Source organism: Zootoca vivipara, chromosome 1, assembly GCF_965207765.1.
Source record: "Zootoca vivipara chromosome 1, rZooViv2.hap1.1, whole genome shotgun sequence".
In the NCBI taxonomy this organism is placed as follows: Eukaryota; Metazoa; Chordata; class Lepidosauria; order Squamata; family Lacertidae; genus Zootoca; species Zootoca vivipara.
In genome coordinates, this window is record NC_142582.1 from 95,066,415 (window position 1) to 95,090,141 (window position 23,727).

Genomic DNA, 23,727 nt, shown 5'->3' on the forward strand with positions numbered 1-23,727 from the left:
ATAAAAGGATGTCATATAGAGGAGGGAGAAAGGTTGTTTTCTGCTGCTCCAGAGAAGCGGACACAGAGCAATGGATTCAAACTACAAGAAAGAAGATTCCACCTCAACATTAGGAAGAACTTCCTGACAGTAAGAGCTGTTCGGCAGTGGAATTTGCGGCCAAGGAGTGTGGTGGAGTCTCCTTCTTTGGAGGTCTTTAAGCAGAGGCTTGACAGGCATATGTCAAGAATGCTTTGATGGTGTTTCCTGCTTGGCAGGGGGTTGGACTGGATGGCCCTTGTGGTCTCTTCCAACTCTATGATTCTATGAACTGTTGCAGCCTGGAGACAGTCAGGTCATGTATCTACAACAGGGTCCAGGGGGCAGAGACTGCTGGGAGGAGTGCAGAGAGAAGAAATGCCATGGTACTCCTGGAGCCCATGCTCACTTCATTGTTGCTAATATTCTGTAATAAAACCGTGGCCTTTTATTCCAGATTTATGCTTATTCCTTACACATAATGCAACAACAAACATGCTTAATTTGACATATCTGGTTATTTTTAGAGCACTACTCTTGACATATATTTAAAGAACTTACCTTTCGTTTTACAAACTTGTCCCAATAATTATTAGGAAAATATCTGCATAGATACATAAATAAGAATTTCAAATTAGTTACCAAAAACACAAAAATTACTTCAATTACATTTGTATTTTATTGCTATAGGTTGCGTTAGGAAGATAACGGTAGCATTACTTGCTGATCTACTGGTAGAATTTTGCCTCATAATGATTGTGTCCCGTCCCCCCCCCCTGGTGATTGCATATCATTTGTAAATTTCTGTTCACTGAGGGATACTGGTGTTTACGATCCATAATTACGGATTTTACAGATTTTCTCCAGCTCCCGCCAGGTGTGAAAGAAAATGATGTAGCTCCTTTCTGCAGTGTACATATTAACCTTTTAAACCATTATTTTCTTTACATTTGTCTAGATTTTATTTTTATCACAGGTTCATTGCCAAGTACAAAACAGATGTCTGAAAGAAAATACAACTAAAAAGACCATTTCAGTTAAGTTTTTCCTAAACATGATACTAGCAACTGTATTTATCAGTCACCATCTCCAGCAGCAACAGCAAAAGATTAGGATTTGTTGGTATGAGATTGGTCAACAATGCATCTGGCAGCACGTATGGAAGTAGAAAGATACAGCAACAATGATGGCCAAAGCAGAATCAATGGAAGCAGAAGAGCTGACAGCATTGAGAATGCCAGGATTCCTCTCTTACTAACACTGTTCGTTATAACATCTGAAGAACTTTGGCAATTTGGCAATATGTTGATTGTGTAGGAAGTGCATATGATGTGATTTCTTCTCACAGCAGCATCACCGGAGACAGTAGCATTGATAGTGTGAGTGTCTGGAGCAGGCATCCCCAAACTGCGGCCCTCCAGATGTTTTGGCCTACAACTCCCATGATCCCTAGCTAACAGGACCAGTGGTCGGGGATGATGGGAATTGTAATCCAAAACATCTGGAGGGCCGAAGTTTGGGGGTGCCTGGTCTGGAGGCTGTTGGAGGATAGTTGGCAGTCAACAGATTGATGTTGAATCCTGACAAGACAAAAGATCTGTTTTGGGGGGGATGGGGTGGGCAGGTGTGGGAGACTCCCTGGTCCTGAATGGGGTAACTTTGCCTTAAAGGACCAGGAGTAAAGCCTTGGAGTCATTTTGGACTCACAGCTCTCCATGGAGGCACAGGTCAATTCAGTGTCCAGGGCAGCTGTCTATCAGCTCCACCTGGTGTGATGGTTGAGACCCTCCTACTTTCCTGTGCACTGTCTAGCCAGAGTGGTACATGCTCTGGTCATTTCCCGCTTGGACTACTGCAATGTGCTCTACATGGGGCTACCTTTGAAGGTGACTCAGAAACAACTAACCCAGAATGTGGCGGCCAGACTGATGACCAAGAGCAACTGCAGGGACCACATAACGCCAGCCCTACAAGACTTACAGTATGCTTCTGAGCACAATTCAAAGTGCTGGTGCTGACCTTTAAAGACCTAAACAGCCTCGACCCTGTATACCTGAAGAAGCATCTCCACCCCCATCATTCAGCCTGAGGTCCAGCGCTGAGGGCCTTCTTGTGGTTCCCTCACTGCGAGAAGCAAAGCTACAGAGAACCAGGCAGAGGGCATTCTCGGTAGTGGCGCCCACCCTGTGGAACACCCTTCCATCACGTGTCAAGGAAATAAACAACTGCACAACTTTCCAAAGACATCTGAAGGCAGCCCTGTATCGGGGAAGTTTTCAGTGTCTGACATTTGCTGTGTTTGTATTATGTTGAAAGCCGTCTAGAGCAGCTGGGGCAACGATGATGATGATATGGGATGTAATGTCACCCTTCTTTCCTATGTAGCCTCTGTGAGGAAACCCAGAGCTTACAGCTCTGGGGAAGTGCGTCCTGTCACTGGAGGTGTATTTACATACGGGATTTATGCTTTGTTATGTGAACAGTTACTTTCGGGTTTTGGCCTCGAAGGAGGATCGACATGTCGTCGCTTTCTCCCGGCTAGGTTTGTTGTTTTTAGCTGCTGTACAATAAAACTTCTTAGATTAGAGAAGCTGAGTCTGTGATTTATTATCCTACAGACTCACACAGACGCTGCCAAGATACTCTGCTATTCCCGGGAGTCGCTGTGAGAGGCGTAGCAGAGAAACGCAGAGAATTGATCCCACATCACGTTATGGGTAAGGAAGCACCCGTAACCACAACAGCCTCTCCGTTGCATACATTATTAGAGTAGCATGAGAAGCAGGCATTGTGAAAAGTAACCACAGTGCCAAAGTAAAACAGGAATGGGGCCTTACTGCAAAAACTACAAGCAGCTTGTGTTGGCCTTCTTTAGCTTAACTTCTGATCAAGAAGCAGGAGCAAGGTTGTACTCCATGTTACTTACGGCGTATTTATGACCAGGCGATCCCACTGTCCTTTAATGTCATCTTCGGAGGGTTGTTCAGTAATATAGAGACCATCAAATTCCAGCTTCCTTGCAATGTCCTTCTCCCGTTTGAATACAACCAGAGGAACCTATTGCAAAAATAATTATTTGGAAGATTCCAAAGGAAGCTGAATGTTTAGAAATGTCTTGAAAATAGTTTGCAATATTGCATTTTACAGTGTTCCTGAACTGTACAATTGGAAACTATCTTCTTTATCTACTGATTATGGGAATTGTGAAGAATTTAAGAAGATCCTGGAATTGTGAAGAATTTAAGAAGGTGTGTGTGTGTGTGTGTGTGCCTTGATGTAGGCTCCAGAGAACAATCAGTAAATGGAGCTGAGATCTATCAAATGTATATTCTATCTTACCACACACGGGGCCCAAAGGAACACAAAAATACTGAAGAAAATAATAATAATAATAATAATAATAAGGTATCATTGAAGTATGTAAATTGAAACAAAAAAACATTCAATAGCATCAATAAGAGAATGGCCATTGGAAATGAGCAATGGAAAAACCATAATATGAAGAGGCTCTTATTAATGGATAATTTAGGGTGAAATTACTAACCTTTAAACAATAGTATCCAATAACACATACAAAAGAGATGATTGTATGGATAACAGCTAGAGCCCTAAGTGTTGGTGCCATGTAGCCTGTACTCTCTTGTAAAACATAGAAGACTACTCCATCTTCATCTTCTTCCTCCTCTAAAGAATGCCACAGATCTGAATCTTCTTCCATTTCTTCAAAAGGCTCTTCTGTCACCTAAAATGATACACAAATAAGGAGTGCAGGTATACACAATATATACAGATATATAGATATATATATTTTAAAAGGACATATGATAGAAATTTTCTAGCATTTTTTCCATATTTTTTATTAAAGTTGTTGTCTAATATTTTGAATTATAGTGATGTTATCACGTTGCAGTTTGCTTGGCCACAGCTCCTGCACAATATTTCTCAGGCCCACTGAAATGTGATTTTTCCATGCACATTCTCCCCCCCCCCCGGGAAATGTTGTGTAGCCGCAGCTGGATCAGGAAAACATGTTTAGGGCAGAGGTGCTATATAAGCCTAGGGCAGAGGTACTATAAAAGCCTAGTGCTTGCTGATCAGAAGGTCGGCGGTTCAAATCCCCGTGACGGGGTGAGCTCCCATCGCTCGGTCCCAGCTCCTGCCAACCTAGCAGTTCGAAAGCATGTCAAAGTGCAAGTAGATAAATAGGTACTGCTCCGACAGGAAGGTAAACAGCGTTTCTGTGCGCTGCTCTGGTTCACCAGAAGCGGCTTTGACATGCTGGCCACATGACCTGGAAACTGTACGCCGGCTCCCTCGGCCAGTAAAGCAAGATGAGCGCCGCAACCCCAGAGTCGTCCCGACTGGACCTAATGGTCAGGGGTCCCTTTCCCTTTACTATATAAGCAATAGCGTTTTACTCAGAGTAAATCCATTAAAATTAATCAACATGACTAAGTTAGGACCATTAATTTCAGTGGGTATGCTCTGAATAATGCTTAGTTGACCAGCACCTCATGTATTTGAGGGGGTGGAGGAAGAGAATTTAAGAAGTTATACCCATCTGGCTGGGTTTCCCCAGGCACTCTGGGCGGCTCCCAACAGATTAAAAACAGAATAAAACATCTCTGTATGTTAAACACTGCCATATATTATGCTGATGCTGGTGTAGTGTTGTGCGGTGGTTAAGAAACTGAGCTATTACACTCAAGTCCCCAGTTCAAATTCACCTCTTCCATGAAATCAAATAATGCACAATAATTTTACATTTTTTACGGGTAGCATTCATTTCATGGTTGAGTCTGCTTACTTTAATCGTCTAAATTTTCACCACAGTATAGCAAATGTCACTGTGAAAAATGAAGGCGTCTTGCCAGAACTGATACAATTACATTACCTTGTAGAAAAGCAGGATAAAGTTGATGGCGAATGCAACAAAAAGTGCAAGAAATCTTAAATTGTAGAAATTTCGGGCCAAAAAGTGCTGAAAATGCAAGGAATGTTATTAGTTCCTAAAACAATAACCAGAACTGAAAAGGAAGAAAACAAATTAACAAAGGAGATTTAAAAAATGCTTTACATCATCATTATATATCAGTTATGTTCCATTTCATACTTTCTTTTCCAAGTGTTGTCTCTTTATTAAAAACCTCTTCATAATGCACCAACGTATCTTACTTATCCTCAAAGTTGTGAAAAATGCAATTTTGTTATAATAATATAATTAATATAATATAATATAATATAATATAATATAATATAATATAATATAATAATGTTATTCTCTAATATAATCATTGGCCAAAAGAAAGAAGGTCAACATACCAGCATTTTTGTCTGATAAACTTCCAATACTTTAAAAAAGTTGGCCATAACTGCATCAGGTTTCTCAATTTTTTGCCCACGCCTTCGTTTCCGTTTTCTAGGTTCTTCAACTTCCATATGTTCAGAATACATATCATCCTTTATTTTATCCTGTTTCTCGCCATCCTCCATGCTACAGAATATGAAAACAATTATTAATGAACAGGCACGTTTTCTGCACTGCTCACAAATAAGATCCTGACAAGTCCAACTGGCAAATGAGGTTCAATGTAAGATGACACACACTGGGGCAAAATATCCTAAATGCACTTAAACATATAGCGAACAAACCACCACTTCCCAAAATATATAGCAGATACAGTACATGCTATGGAGAGAATGGATAGAGAAATGCTTTTCTCCATCACCCCTAGAACTCAGGGTCATGCACTGAAATTCTTTCACGGGAGGGAGGTTCAGGACAGACAAGGAAAAACACTATTTCACACCATGTATTTTTAATTTAAGGAATTTGCTACAACCGTATTAGTACTGGCTTTCAAAGGTCAATAATTGGTAATGGTTGCCATTTTATTCTCTGTACAACAGAAAATAATAATCAGATATTTGCCTTTTAGGTAAAGATACCCCTGACCATTAGGTCCTGTTGCGGACAACTCTGGGGTTACGGAGCTCATCTCGCGTTATTGGCTGAGGGAGGCAGTGTACAGCTTCTGGGTCATGTGGCCAGCGTGACTAAGCCGCTTCTGGCGAACCAGAGCAGCGCATGGAAACGTTGTTTACCTTCCCGCTGTAGCGGTACCTATTTATCTTCTTGCACTTCGACGTGCTTTCAAACTGCTAGGTTGGTAGGAGCTGGGACTGAACAACGGGGGCTCACCCCGTCACGGGGATTCGAACCGCCGACCTTCTGATCAGCAAGCCGTAGGCCTTTTAGTACACTGCTAAACCCTGTTATTGGCTCTGCAATTCTAGAGGTTACAGGAGAATAAGCTTATAAGGGAAAAATAAAACTGAGTGCAGCAAGAGGGGGAATTTATTTTTTATAGAACTTCAAAGATGAGTAGTAACAATGAAGAGAGAGAGAGAGAGAGAAGGAATATATCATTTTCTTTAACTTGGGTACAAACTGATTAGATCTTATCATCTCCTTGCTTTTAAACATTGGCATTAATTACACGCAAGCATGGCACTGAAAACTACAATAGTCAAGAGGATTCTAATGCTTCCTCCCTGATATTTAATCCTTTTGTTTTAACTTTAGGGCTTTGAGGAGGCTTTTAAAACTAAACTGCTTTAACAAACTGTTCAATAAGTGCTAGACACATAAATTCAAAGTGGAACTTGTGCTTGAGGTCTGCCTGAAGCTCATTCACCGCAGTACACATAAACATAAAAAGTACATTTGTACCTACCTGAAATGTAGCTTTCAGTTTCTTAGTGAAAGGTCAGCCGAATGGGTTGATGGCGCCACCTAGTAGTCAAAAGGCAGGCAGGCAGGAACATTTTGGGAGGTAGAACTCCCAGCATGCATTCAGTTTGCAGGCTTACCAAGCCTGACAGCCAGGAGTGCAAGGATAGAAGCAGTGGCAGAGCATATGCGCGTGCTGCCCAGGGTGGGCATGCTCCGGGGGGGGGCGTGACACGGAGGGTGCCCTCCCAGGCACGGGATAGCCGCTCGGGTGCCCAGAGCAGCGCATGCATCCTGCAGCCAGGGGCGGAGCGAGCCGCCCATGGCAGACATTTAGCACATCGCCCACCCGCCCAGGACTCCCAAGCCTCCCCCAAGCTGTCAAAACGATGGGGGGAGGGGGGAATGCTGCCGGCAAAACAGCGCAGCTCCTCCCTTACTCCAACGGCTCGGGGTAGGCTTGGGAGTCGTGGGCGGTGCGCCAAAAGTCACCCCCCTCAGTGAGGGCATCTGGGGCAGCTCACCCCCGCCCCCCTTCCTACACTCCTGGATAGAAGAAAGAACCATGCTACCGCCCAATGTCAGTGTGACTCTGTTAATAACAAGAATCCTACAGCCAAACCAACTATGGAAAACTACACTTCAGGTAGATACAATTATACTTGTTCCCATTTGCAGTGAAAGGTCGGCAAAGTAGAGTATACAGCAGCCTTGACCCAATGCAGGAGCAGAACTGCATGTTGGGAGTCTCACCTCCCCAAAGTTTGCTGCCTGCCTTTTGATCACTAGGTGGAGTCATGAACCCACCCTGCTGACCGGAAATGGGAAAACAATCATTTCCAAGAACATAAGAGCTAAAAATAACTTACTCAGCCTTCTCGGATTCTGTTCTTGTTTCTGATTCATCATCCTTTACAATTTCAGGTGTCTGAAAAATGTTGAAAGTACTTTGAATTTTGATATGATAGAGAATTAAGTATGCCCAATTTCAGAAGTCTGAAAAGGTTACAATCATGCTGTGAACTCAAAAAGTTTATAGTAAACTAGGATAAGGTAGAGATAAAAAGGTAAAGGACCACTGAACGGTTAAGTCTAGTCAAAAGCGACTAAGGGGTGCAGCACTCATCTCTGCTTTCAGGCTGAGGGAGCCACTGATTGTCTGCAGACAGCTTTCCGGGTCATGTGGCCAGCAGGACTAAACCGCTTCTGGCACAACAGAACACTGTGATGGAAGCCAGAGTGCAAGGAAACGCCATTTACCTTCCCCTTTGCAGCAGTACCTATTTATCTACTCACACTGGTACACTTTCAAACTGCTACGTTGGCAGGTAATCTAGGATACGCTCTGGGCATCAGGAGGACCCTACACTTCTGTCTGGAAAGCACCAGGGGCTTGGAGAACTTTGAGTCTCTGTGGTTTAGCTTTCTGCAGAGAATAAAGTCTATTCTCATAATCAACCAGTTATGAAGCATATTGAATAAAATACATTTATTGTTTACCTGTGCTTTTTTCTTCTTGCGAACTGCACTTTCCAAAGAAGGAGGGGTATCTGATCCAATGATATCAGCGATATCCCCTAGGCCAACAGCATGACCATGCTTTGATCCGCTTTCTTTCTTCGTATGAATGCCAAAAATATCTGACAAGATGTCCGTTTCTCCCTTCTCATTTTTTACAAACTGCACAATTTCAGCTGTAATGCCATGTTCTGTAACTTCAACTTTTTCTGCTTCAAGGACATCGTCGTGAATTCCAAACTGTGTTGGGTCAGGCATGTCTCCTAAAATTTTAGTAACTCTAATGTTTTTGGCTCCTTCAATTAGGCCACCCCCAAACACAGTACTCCAAAGAATCTGAAAAATACTGCACAGTATAGTGAGAAACATTTGGAAGAATCCTACAAATAGCACCCAGAAAAAGGAAAAAGATACTTTAACCAATTCTTTTACAGTCATCTTTCTCACTTTTCTGTACTGTTTTCTTAAGTTTTTCAGTCTTATCATTTTTAAAACAGTGGCAGCATTTTTCTTTATTGCAACGCATGCCATAGCAAAAGCCGAAGCTGATTCAAGGGACTGCTCTCCTTTCTCATCTTCTCCAATTTCCCTCACATAGCAAGGCTCATCTTCCTCCTCCTCAGGTCTGTCAACTGTATCCGATTCAGATATCTGAGATGCCAACTGCATTTCAAAAATCGTGTCCTCGCAGAAGTTCACGAAGAGCTCCATCTTCTCTTGTTCCCCACCTTCATTTACAACATCAAAAATAAACTGCCTTTTTGATTCTTTCACTTGAGGCTTTTCCCACTGTGTCCTACTGGATTCACTGATCTCAAAATAAACCCGCTCTATCTTCTTGGCACCACCCATTATCTCAATGCGCCCAAGGTAAGGTTCAAAATAGTTAAGGACACATTCTGCTGGATCTAATAGAGTTTGAAGCCGCGAATCATTTGGCATGTGTTCTGATAGGTTTGTTAAGAGGACGGCCACATTAAATCCAATATCTTTGGCTGGCTCGTGAAATCTTTCAACAAAATCGGCATAGTTAAACATGTCGTTTTCATCCGTTTCCGCACAAGACAGCAGGAACTCAATCTCCGATTGCGTATACTGCTTTTGACCTTCCATGGCTTTCTGGAATTCCTTCTTTGAAATTATGCCTTTATTTTCAGGATCATACTCTTTGAAAGCTTCTGAGCTTGTTAGATCCTTCAACTTGAGGAACATGTCAAAGAACTTCAATATCATTTCTACATTGCTAGATGATTCAACCAGAGTGTCCACCATCTGTTTCCCGATAGTGCCATTTACAACATTACCTACATTGTGAGTTTAAAAATCGTTACTTAGTTTTTATGTAAACATGCATTGAAAATATACATCTTATACATCCTTAGAAATGTGGAGAGAGAGTTTTCATGCTTATCATAGGTTTGTTTTAAATGTACCTTTGGTTGAGAACTATTATTCTCACCTGAATTTATGCCCATCTCTTATTTAGAATTATCTGTGGTGGTGGTCTATGGCTTTAGACAATAAAATTTCATTCATTCATCCAAATTACCAAGTAGAATTATTGTGATGGTCTGAATATAAATTAGAATAATAGAATCATAGAGTTGGAAGAGACCACAAGGGCCATCCAGTCCAACCCCCTGCCAAGCAGGAAACAAATTAAATTAAGTATAAACTCTACATATTAAAAATGATGGTGACGTTTGAATTCCATAGCAATAACTTTTTAAAAAAAGATTCAACCTTCAAGTAGGGACAACAGCATCACCACCATATCCTTCAGAAGATCTAGTAGCTCCTTCAGCAACTCTATCTGACTTGAATCCTAGAGTACAAATAGAATAAACAATAAAACAAATAAACCTAAAGACAATATTCACAATCTAGCAAATGGAAGCTTTATGTGAGTCTGCCTCTGTGCTCAACAGTGGCCAATAGGTTTAAGAGGATATTCAAAACAGTACATTGGAAGCTGATTAGTCTAGTATGGATATATGACTAGCAATTCTGCAGTGTCCCAGACAAAGATCTGTCACATCACCTGTTACCTACTCCTTTTAACTCGAGATTCCAGGGACTGAACTTGGAACCATCAGCATGCAAAGCTACTTTGGGAGCCAAGAGGAAGAACACAAATGAATTTATAAATAAGCACATGTTCTATCACTGTGATACGGTACCACTTGAAGGACACCCAGAATGAATACAAATATCACAATGATTCACAGCGTGGAATCTGAGAGATCCCACCAGTGAATTTCTGCTCATGGAACTTTCCTCTCATAGAAGGAAAGCTATTCCTCCTCCCCTCTATATCCTCTGAAAGGCTAGAGGTTGCAGGCAGGAGGAGAAATCATGGCCCCCTGTTTCTTGATCAGTAATCTCTGCTTGACTGCCAGCTCTAAAAAGCCACCTAAAAAGAAAATCATTACTTCTCCAAGGTTATGAACAGCATATTCCTGCAGATCATGTTGCTGCCACAAATATAAATATGCCAGGTAATATGGACATTTACAGATGGATGGTATCATGCATATTTTATGTAAATTATATTGAGTTCTGGAGGAGTGACTCCAAAGAAAGAGTGCAAATGCCTGCAACCTTGGAATGTAGACTTAGGATGTAGACTTGATCCATTGATGCATGTATATACAGTATACCATTTTGAATCTCGTGAGGGTGCAGAATTCCCTAACTGAGCAGCAGTCCAACACCCACAAATTATGTGATATGTACAGCAGAAAGCAATGATCCCATAGAGTCTGCTACTTCCAAAGAGTGCCATCAAAGTCCTTCCAAATAAATTGCAATTTACATTGTTCTAATCAACACACATGAGAAATATATATATAATTATCCATGTAATTATTTGTTATTGTAATCTGATGAATTCATCACCCATACCCACACCCATATCTAAAAACAAGCTACAATATAGGGCATGTAGACGAAATGGGTAGAATTAATAAAGGCCATAAGGGAGGCAGCATGGAATAAGCTAAATATGGATAGCTTGGTGACAGTGACTGGTCCTGTAAGTATAGAGCATGGTTGTGGCTTGTGGACATGTATCAATGTGAAATTATATACAGATTTATGAAAATCTTAGTACAGTGGAACCTCGGTTTATGAACACCTCGGTTTACGAATTTTCGGTTTACGAACACTGCGGACCCATCTGGAACGGATTAATTCACTTTCCATTACTTTCAATGGGAAAGTTCGCTTCAGTTTATGAACGCTTCAGTTTATGAACAGACTTCCGGAACCAATTACAACCATGCTTCGGGTTAAGTACGCTTCAGGTTGAGTACTCCGTGGACCCGTCTGGAACGGATTAATCCACTTTCCATTACTTTCAATGGGAAAGTTCGCTTCAGTTTATGAACGCTTCAGTTTAAGTACTCTGCGGACCGTCTGGAACAGATTAATCCACTTTCCATTACTTTCAATGGGAAAGTTCGCTTCAGTTTATGAACGCTTCAGTTTATGAACAGACTTCCGGAACCAATTACACCCATGCTTCGGGTTAAGTACGCTTCAGGTTGAGTACTCCGTGGACCCATCTGGAACGGATTAATCCACTTTCCATTACTTTCAATGGGAAAGTTCGCTTCAGTTTATGAACGCTTCAGTTTAAGTACTCCGTGGACGGTCTGGAACATATTAATCCACTTTCCATTACTTTCAATGGGAACGTTCGCTTCAGTTTATGAACGCTTCAGTTTATGAACAGACTTCCGGAACCAATTGTGTTCATAAACCGAGGTACCACTGTATCTGCATGAGATAAGTGGGGCCTACATCAAAATGCTATGAGAATTAATGAGTTTAATGTCTCATATTCTATATCTCTTGCTTCCCTTCCCTTACTAGTCATTCCTCTTCCTCTCTCCCTGCTAAGTCTCCCATTTAAGAACTCTATTTGGGGGATTGGTGCCAAATCCAGCATAAGGAGGAGGGGGAATGGCGGGGAAGGTCAAGGAAGGAGTGTGTGACCCTGGTACTCATTCCCAGTTTTGCAAGCCATGTTTCTTAATGGATGTCTAAAAAGCCATGGATGTCTAAAATTGGCCAATAGAAATTAAGCTTAACACTGATGCAACACAATAAACAGGAGCGGCTCTCCCAGTAGGGCAGAGCCTTAGCCCTACCTTCCCAGCATTACCATGATAGGAAGGGCAAGGGAGTGGCAAGGCTATGGGGCTGTGCAGGTGCACAAGCAAAGCTACACTGGTGTGCACGCTGGTGCATCTGCACAGTCCCAAGTTTGCCACATCACACACACACACACAAACACCGGTAAATGGCACCTATGGCACTGCCTGGAGCCTATTGCTACATCTTCACCCCACTAGGCAAGCCATTCCTGACAACCTAACTCCAATAAAGCTTTTGGAATCGAATGCCTATAAGGTGATTTTGAACAACAACATCAATCAACTATGTTACAAGTTAATGTCCTTAAATTACACAGCTCATGCCTATACACACACACACACACACACACACACACACACACACACACACGATGTCCCATTCTTTATCAAATTAATTTCGCTTTTAGGTTTTATTACAATCAAGCAGTATATAAAAATCTTATGAAACAAACAAACACAATTTACCTGTGAAAGTTTCATTTGCATGTTGGCAAAAACATGAAGGAAGCCAACAACTGCATCCCACAGTCTACTGTGAGCCAAGCTCTGCTGGTTTCCAATGCAAGGACCCTAAAATTAAGGGGAAATGCTTTAAATTTCTATTTCAAGCAGCTATTCTGATAAACAAAAACAGTCGCAAAAATTATTTTGGACACAATTTAATGGATTCAAAAACTTAAAAGAGATAATACTGTATTACATTTTTATTTGAGGAATTTTTCCATTCATTTGAGGCAGATGAAGAAGCAGAATGGATATGGGACAAAATGAAAGGGGCTGGAAGTGTGGGAGGCCGTGAATATAAAGAGCACCGTCAGCAGATCAGGAGAGGCAACAGAAGTCATGCAGAGAGGAAATATGTTGGCGGAGTGTGAAGCAGCAGGAAAACTATCTTGCAAACCTTTCTGAGCCCTATGTATAAGAAGGGGTGGGCTGATCACTCTAGGAGTGACCGTTCTGCACTACAAAATCATTACTAACAACTGGGCTACAAGAATGGATTTTTGCTACACGTCTGATCTAAGCTGCTGGTCAGAAGGAGCAGTATTCCTGCAAGGGGACCCAGCAGGTGACTGAAGACATATAATGTCTATGTTTTCTTTCCTTTTCATCATAGGTATTGTGGAAGCGACACAGTTCAAATCAAGCACTGTGAATCATTTGTCTGCAGATATCCCCCCCCTATTGTATATTGGGCGCCTCTTCTACAGCTGGTGACCATGAAATTCTACCAAGCACAATCTGGGCAGACCTGTTGCTTTTATAATCCATGCAGTTCTTTCACATACACACCCATGTACACAACATGAAACATAGAGAAACGACGTGCTACTTACTTGGATATATTCAGTAAGTGAATTAAAAATCTGTTTGGTCACAGCCAATGCTTTAGAGAAATTACGTTGTCCAGATTCATCAATGACATCTTTTCCAGAGTAGTACCAGTAGAAGTCACTGATTGATTCCTAAGAATAAACAATAGGTGGGTTTTCCCCCTATGTTTTATGAGGGCCTAATCAAACTGCATCAAATCTATGGAAAATGCCCTTAGCTGATGGGTAAATGCTCAGATTTTATAATCAAGCACAAATGAATAATAAACATATTCAGAACAGCAACAGTATAGACAGCAAATAAGCATATTGATATTTTTAGTCATCAAACACTTGGGAGAACTGGATGGTTTTAGGGCATGACTGAAGGGTAACTGCTCTTTTCAGCAGTGGCTCAACTAAGCAATGATCCAACCCCTTCAACAAGGGATAAAGAAATGGGCCATAGTTTATCTATAGTTGCAAGAGATTAACTTAATCCCCTAGTTACAGGTAGGTAGCTGTGTTGGTCTGTCGCAGTCAAAATAAAAATAAAAAATCCTTCCAGTAGCACCTTAGAGACCAACTAAGTTTGTCATAGTGCATGCAGGGCCGTCTTGAGCAGATCGCGCGCCCTGGTGCTGAGGGGTGGAGATCGCTCCGCCGCCCGCCCCGCCCTCGCAGGGCGCAATTGGTTTCCGCGCGGCGCCCTCCTTGCCAGCCCGGCGCCCAGCTTACCAGCCCCCCGCCGTGGTGCACTGCGCCACCGGGGGTCTATGAAGAGCCGGCCCTGAGTGCATGCACACGAAAGCTCATACCTATGACAAACTTAGTTGGTCTCTAAGGTGCTACTGGAAGGATTTTTTATTTTTAATCCCCTACTTCAATATCCTCCTTGTTGGACTAATATGTTACATAGTATCTAGAATACCTACCAATCAACACAGCTACCTTTGCATTTGATATCAGGACATAAAATCATAACAAGCCAATGGCTCATCTAGTCCAGCATTCTGTTTCCACAGTGGCCAACCATATGCCTTTGGGAAACCTGAAAGCAGGACCTAGGCACAAGGGCACCCTGTCTATGAGACATTCAAACCATCCTAACCTGCAAGTCCATGGTTTCTTATCAACTTTCGAAAAAGTTCATACAGCTAATCTCAGACTAGAATCATATACCAACTTCCCTTGGAACAATGCCCACTAAATTCAATGTGGTTTTCTTCTGAGTAGATATGTGCAGGTTTGCATTTGCAGGAAACTGCCCACTTTAGAGGTAATCAACATTGCCAAAGGGTTAGCTTTTCTTTCTCTTCTGAGAGTTGCTCAAAGACGACAGTAACCGTTGAGAATCTGTTCAGCAGTTCTAATCAGTTCCATATCAGATGGAAGCTTGGTTAGTAAAGTTGTGGCCTTATTTCTCCCTCACACCCACTGCAAACACCATCAAGGAATAATAAACCTTTAAATGTCACTTTCTCGGTCACTATGCCTCTAGACTGGGCAGGGCGAGTGTGGCATGGGACCAGTGGCAGTGCAGGTGTTGTTGGACTCCAACGAAAGAAAAAGGTAAAGGACCCCTGGATGGTTAAGTCCAGTCAAAGGCAACTATGGGGCTGCGGCGCTCATCTCGCTTTCAGGCCGAGGGAGCCAGCGTTTGTCCACAGACAGACAGCTTTCTGGGTCATGTGACCAGCATGACTAAACCGCTTCTGGCACGACGGGAAACAGTGACAGAAGCCAGAGCGCACGGAAACGCCATTTACCTTCCCGCCATAGCAGTAGCTATTTATCTACTTGCACTGGTGTGCTTTCGAACTGCTAGGTTGGCAGGAGCTGGGACAGAGCAACGGGAGCTCCCTCCAACTAAATCACATACAAGGGCACAATACTATACGACAACCACAAAGAGCTGCTGAAGGTGCATGGCTGTAACTACAATATATTGGTGATAAAACATTTTATCTACTTTATTGTAAACTTCTGTCATTACTTCTTCAATATAGATATCATTTTCATCTTAACATCCACATCGATAAGCATCATTAGAATCTTGTTGATTCTCAAACCCCTAGGAAAACTTTGCACTCTACAATAATCCCTAAGAGAGTTTGCATGTAAACTCAATGTAACCCTCTTTTGAATTTCTGTTTTGAATACAGTAATAATTATATTTGTGTTGGATGGTTCCATCATAGCTGCCAAGTACCCCGTTTTCCCCGGGAAACCACCGTTTTTACTTACCTTTTCCTGGTGGTCCCCCGTATCACTTCGTCTCCCGTTTTTCTCCATTATTTTCTCCTGCCGGCTGCAATTTTTTTTCTTTCCAATTTGCCCTTCTATGGGCACCAAAAATCGCCGCCACTGGCTTCAAAAGTCGCATCTACGCATGTCCCGAAGTGCATAGACGCAACTTCCGGTGTTGGCGGCGGCCATTTTTGGTGCCCATAGATGGGCGGAGTGACACCGGACGTTGCGTTGACGCACTTCCTGACATGCGTACAAGCGACTTTCGAAGCCGGCGGCGGCCATTTTTGGTGCCCATAGAAGGGCAAAGCAACACCGGAAGTTACGTCGACGCAACTTCCGGTGCCACACGGCTGCCGGTCCCGGATTCTGCAGTCCGGGACTTGGAAGGTAAGGGTTCCATGCTAACTGGCCCAGTGTCATGGGAGCTCTTTAGGAAAAGAGGAGAACAGAGGCAGCAACAGTAGTGAAAACCCAAAGTCTATTTCAGTATGGAGACTTTCTAAAGTAGGAAGTGAAATTGAATTAAAATAACTCTCCAACTTACCTGAAGGCGCAAAAGATAATCAACTGTGCTAATAATAATATTAACTGTGGTGGTATTGCCCATCTGAGTGCGCAGGTAGTTCTGAAAATCTGAAAATTAAAATAAAAGTGGTGAGTAAATGCAAGATATGAAAATATTATTATTTCTATATTTGTGTTCCTATAGAGCAGTGGTGGGCAACGTGGTTCCCTCCAGATGTGCTTGGGTTCAGCTCCTTTCAACATCAACCAGAATGGCTAATGGTTGGGGATTATGGAAGCTGGAGTCCACATTGCCCCTGATATAGAAAATGAAAAATCTGAATTGCTCAGTAACTGTAGCTGATGGATACAACCACAGAAACATTCTTAATAGTAAGGCAGTATTATTTCTTAAGCAAGAGCTATCAGAAATAGCATTTGCATTTCCTCCTACACAGATTATTTTGCCACTTAAAATATGCATAATTTATAAAAGGCGATTTGATTTCCTGTTAGAAATAACTACTATATGTTAAAAATATTTTTTGAGAATTCTGAGGTACCATTTTATCTGAGAAACAGATTAATTAATTCCCTATGCTAAAGGACTGAAAATCAGTTTAAATGAAAAATGAATTGTTATTCCTTTCAATGAAGGATTTCAATGAAACAATAAATTTCTCAGAACACTTACCATTGTTATGACCTTCACACAGCAGTTGTAAAAATCTAAACAGATCTTTAGTAAACTCATCATTCTGTAGTACTTTCTCACCTTGAAAATATACAGTACAATGAATTATGCAATCATCAGTCATTTCCAAAACATGCAGAACAGATAGTCTTCCAACAGCATCCTTCAAACTAAGTGATTTCAATAAAAAGCAAATACTGTAAGCTGATTTACAGTAATTTTTAAAAAAGAAATGTACTGGAGAGAATGATAAAAAAATAAACTATGAAACAGAAAAAAAGCAAAGCCAAATATTTAGCACTCCAAAGCATTCATGGTCAAAACTACAGGACTAAAGATCTAATAGGAAATGGTTAGTCATTATCAAACCATGCCTTAAATATGAAAGACACTTCTTTAATTAAGCATCAACTTGATTGTCCAAGCTCAACACGCAACCGGCTGCAGACCATGAAACTAAACCTAAAGGGTGTCTGGAAAGATGCAATTAAAGAAGATTTCTTTCTGTGTTTGCAACACACAATAGCATCAAAAGCTGTAAACCCAAACATACCACGCTCACGTACGATGACTGTGGATCAAAGAAAAATAATAATAATATAGGGTAAGCAAGTTACAAGTTACACAATATCTTTTGTTTAACCGTTTCTCTAGAAAAATTATTTAAAAAACCATAATAGTATAATGCTACATTATTTTAACGAGGCTATCAACAGAAGAAACTTTAAAAAAGACCTGACCAATTTGGTATCAAAAGGGGGGGGGGGAATGAAATGTAATCCTTATGTGAATTAGAAGTATGAGTATACTTACGTGTTCCTTCTTCAGTAACCATTCCAAGGCCTTCTGCTTTATTTTGTCTCTCAAAGGCATTCAAGTCAAGAACACTTTTTAAGAAAAAGACAATTCAGAAAGGATTGCTGTATCTATTAGCAACAGAAACCCTGAACTGCTGGCATACAAACAAGCAAAACATACAAACAGTAAAAATGAGTTATAAAGGTTTTAAAAGATGGTGGATGACCTCACTGATCTGTAAGGGGTCCAAGTTCCTTCCATAACACATGCCTGCCTGAAAATATTCCATCTGTGATATCAGGGCAAGCGAATGCATGGATATGTTGAGATGGAAATGAACGGAATATACCTTAAGAATGAATGATGTTTCCTCTTCGCTCTTCCGAATCACACTGAAGCTGGCTTCTTTTCCATTATAATTACCACCATTTGGTGAAGACATAACATTCTTAGGAAACCCACACACTTTCAAATATCAAATTAACAGAAGAATCTTAATCTCTGGCTATGGAGCAGCAGGGCAGAACTGCTGGATCTGGTTGTGCCTGCTTATGCTGGCCAAGGCAGGAGGAGGCTGGGTGTTGGTTGTTCAAAAGAAATACTGTGCCATCTCCAGGCTGGGGTAGCTGAGGGGCTCCTGGGACTTTGCATCCACTGGATCTAAAACTTCTGACATCCTGACCCTATTGCCAGTGGCAGCTTCCTCCCCAACTGGGTGCAGCAGGAACCTTTGCAACTGCAGAGCTACCCACCAGCAAGGCTGTCAAAGCATTAACTCTGCCATATATAACCCCCATGCAAAGATGAGGGGATTAGGATAGTGTACAATTACTGTGCTAACAGAGCAATTCTTTGTATTCTTCTCATAGGTTAGAATCACTGAGTTCAACAGGGCTTACTCCTAGATAAGTTTATTTAGCAGTGAGTCTAAGGCCCATTTATTTGGAATTAGGACACACTGGGTAAATGTTAGTGAACACAATTTTGAGGGGGGGGAATAAGCAAATATTTATTTCAGTAACAACCTACAACACCCAGATTTGATATAGCATCTCTACCATGAAGACAAGAAACATATACCCCCAACTTTTTCTGTTATTACCACGTCTCTGTTGTCAACTAAATTTTCAACTGCATATCTCAAGTGTCAGAATCAAACACTTGATAAACTCCCCTGAGTTTGAGAGTACAGTAATACTCAAAGGTGCGATGGCTAGCAAGCCCTCCTGGCTCCAAAGGAAAAAGCCTTACACTGGAGAAGGGAAATGTAATAGCAGATAGTCCAGGACTCCAGCAAAGACAGGAGAAGTGTCTCACCTCTGGTAGGAAATGTTTTATATTATACCCATAAGAATAAAGACTATTGCGTTAGCTTAGCTGTCATGTCACTGTGGCTGTGGGGCCGCTTCTTTCATCCCGATTTTTGTTTGTTTAATGGCGCTGCTAGTTTATCATTATGTAACACCAAAGATTTAAACAGGAGGGGAGAAAGAACCAACCCTCTGACGGATACCTAAGCTGCTCTTTAAATTCGCCCTCAGTTGAGAAAGTATGAGAAGTCAGAGGGGCAAAAAGTGCATGTACCAAATCTTCTCACTGCTTTTTAAGTAACACGTATAACCTAATGGATGCAGTTTCTGCAAAAAAATGCAAGTTTATGCACACATTCCTTGATCACGATAAGTATCAATATATTACCTAGGAGTGGTAAAGCAGGGGTGTTATGGTACAACAGCATCTAGGACAATTTGTAGTGTACACTGGACATAACTTGTTTACTCAGAATCTCCTTTCTTGTAATTTGAATCCATTGGTACGGGACCTGCCCTCTGGAGCAGCAGAAAACTTGCTTGCTCCATCTTCCATGTGAGAGCCCTTCAGATATTTGTAGATGGCTATCATACACATCACCTCTCAGTCTTATCTTCTCCAGGCTAAACATACCCAACTCCCTCAACCATTCTTCATAAGACTTGGTTCTCAGTCCCTTGATCATCCTGATGGCCCTCCTCTGCACACATTACAGGTTGTCAATATGCTTCTTAAACTGTGGTGGCCAGAACTGGACCAATGCAGAGCAAAGCAGTACTATTACCGGTACTTCCCTTGATGGGGACCCTATACTTGGTTGACACAGCCTATAATTGCATTTGCTTTTTTTGCTGCATCATCGCCCGACCCAGCCTTTTTGGATTATGCCTCATCTACAGTTACAGTAGTGCCATGAGGTCATGCATGTGGCCAATGATTATGTCCACTGTGTATACTTTTGTCCACACTGATACACAGTATTGATGCAATGAGCAAATATTACTAATTCCATTTTGAAATGTATGTGTTGAAAGCATGAAACTGTATAAAATCACAATTTCTAGTCTATTTACTTACAAGTGATATTAAAGCAAATTAAGATATATATTCAACTAACATTATGAATATTTGGGATGGGGCAATTTGCTGTCTAAACTACAGTATGTCAAGAATATCCTTGAGTTCTAATACATAAACAACACCTTAGCTGTCACTGGATGTCATGAGAAATGTCTTTATTTTTGATAAAGAAAACAATCTGCACTTCTCTCTTCCTCCTTTGACATAGCTGCAAGATCAAAAGCTTTCACTTCCATTTTTGATTAACCACAGTTTAATATTATTTCTAAACCCTAAACTGTGGTTAACCTAAACTATGGTTTGTTGAAAAAAGTTAGCTCCATGTTTCATTGTCATTGCCATATAAACCATGATTTCTCATGGTAATGAACAGCTGTCAGTTTCTAGTTCGCCCCTAATATTTTTCTATGCAAAATACTACCCAGTTATCCACAAATATAAGTTCATGTGGAAAAATCATGTCTGAACCAGTAAATTCATCAATATAGCCATAATTTATTCCGGTCATCACAATGGGGAGATACCACAATTGCAGGAATTGTTGCTGGCCAATAGCTATCTCTCATACTAGCATTTAAATCCCACATCACATTGGCATTTTTATATCACTTGGAAGAGATTACATGGAGAGAGGGAAATGTCATACAAATAGGCATGCTGACATAGTTGGAAGTAGATTGTTATATTTCATGACTTTACCTGCAAGATTGCATTAAGCCAGAAAGACTCTGAAAAAATCCAGCATCTTTTTTCTCCTTCAAATAGTCCAACATTTTCTGAAAAAGAAATGGTTGAACAAAAGAAGAAATGATTTGGTTTTTCCTTATTTGTGTAAGGAATTTTCCAGTTTACTTGACATAAGCAAAAAGAAAGAGAATTTTCTGTAAAAAAAAATTCATTCTCCAAAAATAACTGAATTCTCCTCAGTAGTAATTCAACTTCTCAATGCTTTTAACAGTAAAACATTAACAAAATCAAAGTAACATGCATACAGATCTATCACATCCAAATATGGCCCACCTGTTGAACAACTGAGTTTCCTCCATTTAGAACAGCAATACCAAGTTTCAAGGTTTCAACTACCATATGTCCCATTTCACCTGTCAATCAAGAACAGAATAATTTTATGGTAAAGTAATTACTCTCTTAAAACATTTCTAAGCAGCAGCACCTTACTCCACATCCTGAGATGCTTTTCAAACTTTTGAATGTTTAAAAGCATTGCTATATGTGGAACTGTTGCCTCAGTGCACATGCACAACTCCTTTGATTCGTGCTAAAGTAAAGCTGAAGCGAATGTCACTATAACAATCACCAAAGTAAAGCAGATCATATATATTCATAGCAATGAATCTAAGCACTGGTCTTTATTTAGTCAAAGAGGCACCATCCATCCCCAAGGGGGATGTATCAAGGTGCAGGAGTCCAATTTGTTATTTAGAAGAATCCTCAGGAGGGAGCCATTCCAAAGAGCCCAATGAGGACTGAGCATGTCTAGCTGCCACAGAAAGCTGACCGACTGTTGGAGAGCAGGGAAGGAAAATCAATGGGTGGGGAATGGAACAGAGCATCCTGAAATAGAGTAAAGTAAAAGCCAGCCAGATAGAATCATAGAGTTGGAAGAGACCACAAGGGCCATCCAGTCCAACCCCCTGCCAAGCAGGAAACACCATCAAAGCATTCCTGACATATGCCTGTCAAGCCTCTGCTTAAAGACCTCCAAAGATAGAAACAGGAGCACTCTACAGTACAACATATTCTTGCAGGTCCCACATGGATGGTGTGGTTTTTTAACGTTAGTATGTTTAATGTGCAACTATCATCTCCTCTGTGGCCTTCAGATAGAATGGACTATATTTCCAAAGAAACAAATGAATATATAACATTTTACGGAATGCTACCTTTACTGGCACTAATCATCTGTAATATCATCTCTGCTGCTCCTCTTTCATGAAGTCGAGATTGCTGATAAAGAGTTTTTTGCTTTTCCATTTCTTTTTCCTGAGAGAGAAGATACAGACAGAGGTATTTGTGTTTCCTTGACATAGGCAGCCCTGTTTAGGGAAGTTTTTAATGTTTAATAGATTATTGTATTTTAATATCCTTCTGGAAGCCACCCAGAGTGGCTGGGGAAACCCAGCCAAATGGGCGGGGTATAAATAATAAATTATTATATATTATTATTATTATATAATGGTATCTGCCATTAGTAGCCAAAAGGTGAGTAAGAGTCAAAAATATTAAATGGACTGTTTTACAGATTCACCCGCAACCCCATTAAACCAGAATCAATAGGACTAAATCAGCTGTGAATTGGATCATCAGACAAATAGTAACCCCAGTGCAGCAACATCTGCTATTTATTTTTATAATAGTTTTCCATGACACTTTTGTATAATGAGACTTTGCTTGCAACTGGAGTAATAATGTGCATGAAATAAAAGCTATGGAAGGAACAATTTGAATTTAAAAAGAAAGATAAGAAGCTTTTCCAGGTGTATGGAACAAAAGGTAGGGGAAAAATGAAGTGTAGGAGAGAAGGTAAGAGAAAAAATAATAATAAATGGGGCAGGATCAATCTCAAACATTTTTTTGCAGTAAGTGAAAATATTATCATGATCATAATGACATTCATAAATATGTATGCAGTTCTCAGGAAGAGTTTAAGTAAACTTTCTAACTTCTGGTAAGTTTGAATAACACATTACTCTAGCTCATTATGCAAAAAAGGTTTATACTTTAAGAAAGGTTAACTCACCTCAAATGTCTTCTCTTTTTCTTCTTCATCATCATCACTTTCTCCACTCTGACAGCTCTTTTCTCATTAGAAGGAAATAGGTTCAGATTGAATTAAACTGTGCTATTTTACATTTATTTGGTTAGAGTGTTTTGAATGAGCAGGTAAAGTTAAAGAGCGGTTTAATATATCCAAGCAGAGTCTTAAACTTTTCTCCAAAAATTGTTTATGACTTTCACATACAGAGGGCTCAGACAATGAATACGGTTATAGGCATGCATTAAGAATAAACAAATTGTTGAATTTCTTACAAGGCAGGCACCTATGGGAACTATTTCCTCCTACCCAGCACCCACAAGAGGAATGAAACATTGTGCTCCTTCTAAATCTTCAAACCTTGTCAGAAATTATATAGATTTTCCCCAAGTCACCCACCCACATCCTAGCCAAGGATTGTAAAGTACCCAAACAAGAAAAGTGTATGGCGGACAGAGATGCTTTCCGTGCTGTGGACAGCGAAAAAGAGAGTGGAAGTATCAGAAAGGGCTATAGCTTTTACACCTGCTCTTCCCCATCCCTTTCCCATTTTCTCACATGTTGCACTTGCA

General features: G+C 40.8%; 1 protein-coding gene across 3 annotated transcripts in view; it reads right to left on the reverse strand.

Annotated features, from left to right (window-relative positions):
* Window positions 1-23,727, reverse strand: part of RYR3 (ryanodine receptor 3) — a 265,417-nt gene that overhangs the window by 13,181 nt on the left and 228,509 nt on the right. For 2 of the 3 annotated variants that reach the window (XM_060273292.2, XM_088671174.1), the window contains exons 77-93: window positions 23,141-23,197; window positions 22,284-22,383; window positions 21,403-21,482; window positions 21,082-21,158; window positions 18,007-18,080; window positions 17,194-17,274; window positions 16,540-16,628; window positions 13,767-13,895; window positions 12,895-12,999; window positions 10,013-10,094; window positions 8,252-9,573; window positions 7,621-7,679; window positions 5,341-5,512; window positions 4,913-4,999; window positions 3,563-3,760; window positions 2,945-3,075; window positions 580-622 (exon numbers count right to left, since the gene is read on the reverse strand). In XM_060273292.2, the coding sequence (XP_060129275.2) occupies window positions 580-622; window positions 2,945-3,075; window positions 3,563-3,760; window positions 4,913-4,999; window positions 5,341-5,512; window positions 7,621-7,679; window positions 8,252-9,573; window positions 10,013-10,094; window positions 12,895-12,999; window positions 13,767-13,895; window positions 16,540-16,628; window positions 17,194-17,274; window positions 18,007-18,080; window positions 21,082-21,158; window positions 21,403-21,482; window positions 22,284-22,383; window positions 23,141-23,197 (2,886 nt within the window). Of the gene's footprint in view, window positions 1-579; window positions 623-2,944; window positions 3,076-3,562; window positions 3,761-4,912; window positions 5,000-5,340; window positions 5,513-7,620; window positions 7,680-8,251; window positions 9,574-10,012; window positions 10,095-12,894; window positions 13,000-13,766; window positions 13,896-16,539; window positions 16,629-17,193; window positions 17,275-17,746; window positions 17,765-18,006; window positions 18,081-21,081; window positions 21,159-21,402; window positions 21,483-22,283; window positions 22,384-23,140; window positions 23,198-23,727 lie in introns of all 3 variants that reach the window. The other variant, XM_088671165.1, reaches the window with a different exon arrangement.